Source organism: Phytophthora parasitica, assembly GCF_000247585.1.
Source record: "Phytophthora parasitica INRA-310 unplaced genomic scaffold supercont2.40, whole genome shotgun sequence".
NCBI classification, from domain to species: Eukaryota; Oomycota; class Peronosporomycetes; order Peronosporales; family Peronosporaceae; genus Phytophthora; species Phytophthora nicotianae.
Window position 1 is genome coordinate 500156 of NW_008649026.1, and position 1748 is coordinate 501903.

Consider the following 1748-nt stretch of genomic DNA (forward strand, 5'->3'; position numbering starts at 1 on the left):
TTTTTTCTCATGCCGTCGTACTGACGATGCTACGAGTAACAGGATAATCGCCACCCACTTCTGCTGATGCTGAGTAAATCATCATACCTCCATGCCCTTCTTGGCGGCCAAACGCTTCCCATTCTGCAATAACCGTAGCGTTTGGTCCGGGTCCGTAAGCGCACCCTCCTCCCACGCACAGACCGATCGTAGCCAACGAGTAGTTCCCACCAAATTGAGTTCCCCACGCAGCGAATGTGGTGCTCTCAGCAGCGGCATATATCGCTGCAGCAGTGTCATTGTCCAGGTTGACGTTATATGCCATAATGTTGACCCAGTCCACGTAGTCCAGCACTTCAGACGGGAAGCACCTCGAGTACGCTGCTCTGTCCGCCGCTGAACAGACCGACGTGTCACCCTCATAGAAGTACGCATCATATGTCAGTAGAGCCGAGGTGCTACCTGAAGCATCCAGCGCTTCTCGTGTAGCTTTCAACATCCCCACCATTCGATCAGCACTGAACTCCGCTCCTACAGTCTCGTCATCGAGATCCAGTCCGTCAAATCCGAATTTAGTCATCAAAACCACGGCAGACTCAGCAAACAGCGTGGAGTTCCTAACCGCTGACATGTTCTCATTGTTGGTCGATCCTCCGATACTGCCCATTGCAAGAATACACCGTTCATGAAGCTTCTCTACACACTCCGAGATAGTCGCATCGGAGGACTGGAACGTCGGCACAATAACCCCGTCAGAGACGAGTGCGAAGCCGAAGACGATGTGCGTGACTCCGTCCGGAACAGAGTCACATCCTGCCACTTCACTCTGCCAGAAGGCCACCGTTCGGTCCTTTGCAGCGACCGGGGAGCACGACGACGGTAGTGTCGACGCAGATGCAGCTGAAGTCGAATTTCCACCACTGTCAGAGCTTGTCGTATCTTCAGACTTGCTCGAATTGGAATGTAGCGTTACTGCCACAATTACGATGACAATCACCAATACTAACACACCTGGAGAAAGAGAACACGACAATGTGAATGGGCGTCGGAGATACTTTTGTACCAATTCGAGGATACTAACGCACCACAAACGAAAGGAATCAGTCGACGCATCAGTTTTGAGCGCTCTTTCTTCTTTGGAGCCGTGCGTTGGTTGTAGGACGACGACAGGTACGGGCCCATGTTGTCCGGAGGATAGTAGCATGCCGAAGTCTCGGATCCATCTTCGTAGAACCGAGGAGGTGATCGAACCATTGTTTAATGCTGTAACTGAAGTCGTTCAAAAGCAAAACTGAAGATGCAATAGAGGCACATGGTGGAAGCCCAGTGAGGCAGAGGAGTGGATGTCCAGTCACGGGCATGTGGTGTGCCACGAACACTGGGAGAGACGTGCATCTCTCCCGCCTAGTATAGTAGTAAAACCAGATGGCTACACTTACAGCATTTTTTTTTTCGGCCTCAAACGCTCAAGTATTACTTCGAAGTATTACTATTAATACAAATTTGTACTGCAATATCGCGGGGTTGATCCTAGCTAACTGTAGGAATACCTCACGTGCATGTACCAAGCACGTCTCTAACACTGGGTCCTGGACAGAGGATACCGAATAATATTGAATAACTCAAGTGGGCACAACAAAACACTTGCTCAAACGCAAGCGCGAATGCGTGATGTCTACGACAAGAACCGACAAGAACATTTTTTGAGGTTGGCGACCGTGTGTACTTGAGCACCAAACACTTGGATCCCAAGCACACTGGTCTGCCAG

The 1748-nt window shown here is 50.5% G+C and overlaps 1 protein-coding gene across 1 annotated transcript; it reads right to left on the reverse strand.

Annotated features, from left to right (window-relative positions):
* Positions 1-7: 7 nt before the first annotated feature.
* On the reverse strand, positions 8-1393 carry PPTG_14175 (hypothetical protein; the record flags this gene model as incomplete). Its single annotated transcript, XM_008911163.1, has 2 exons — positions 1065-1393; positions 8-990 (listed from the first exon to the last, which is right to left on the reverse strand). The coding sequence occupies exons 1-2, from the start codon at positions 1231-1233 to the stop codon at positions 8-10; spliced, it is 1152 nt and encodes a 383-aa protein (XP_008909411.1). The 5' UTR covers positions 1234-1393.
* Positions 1394-1748: the final 355 nt, after the last annotated feature.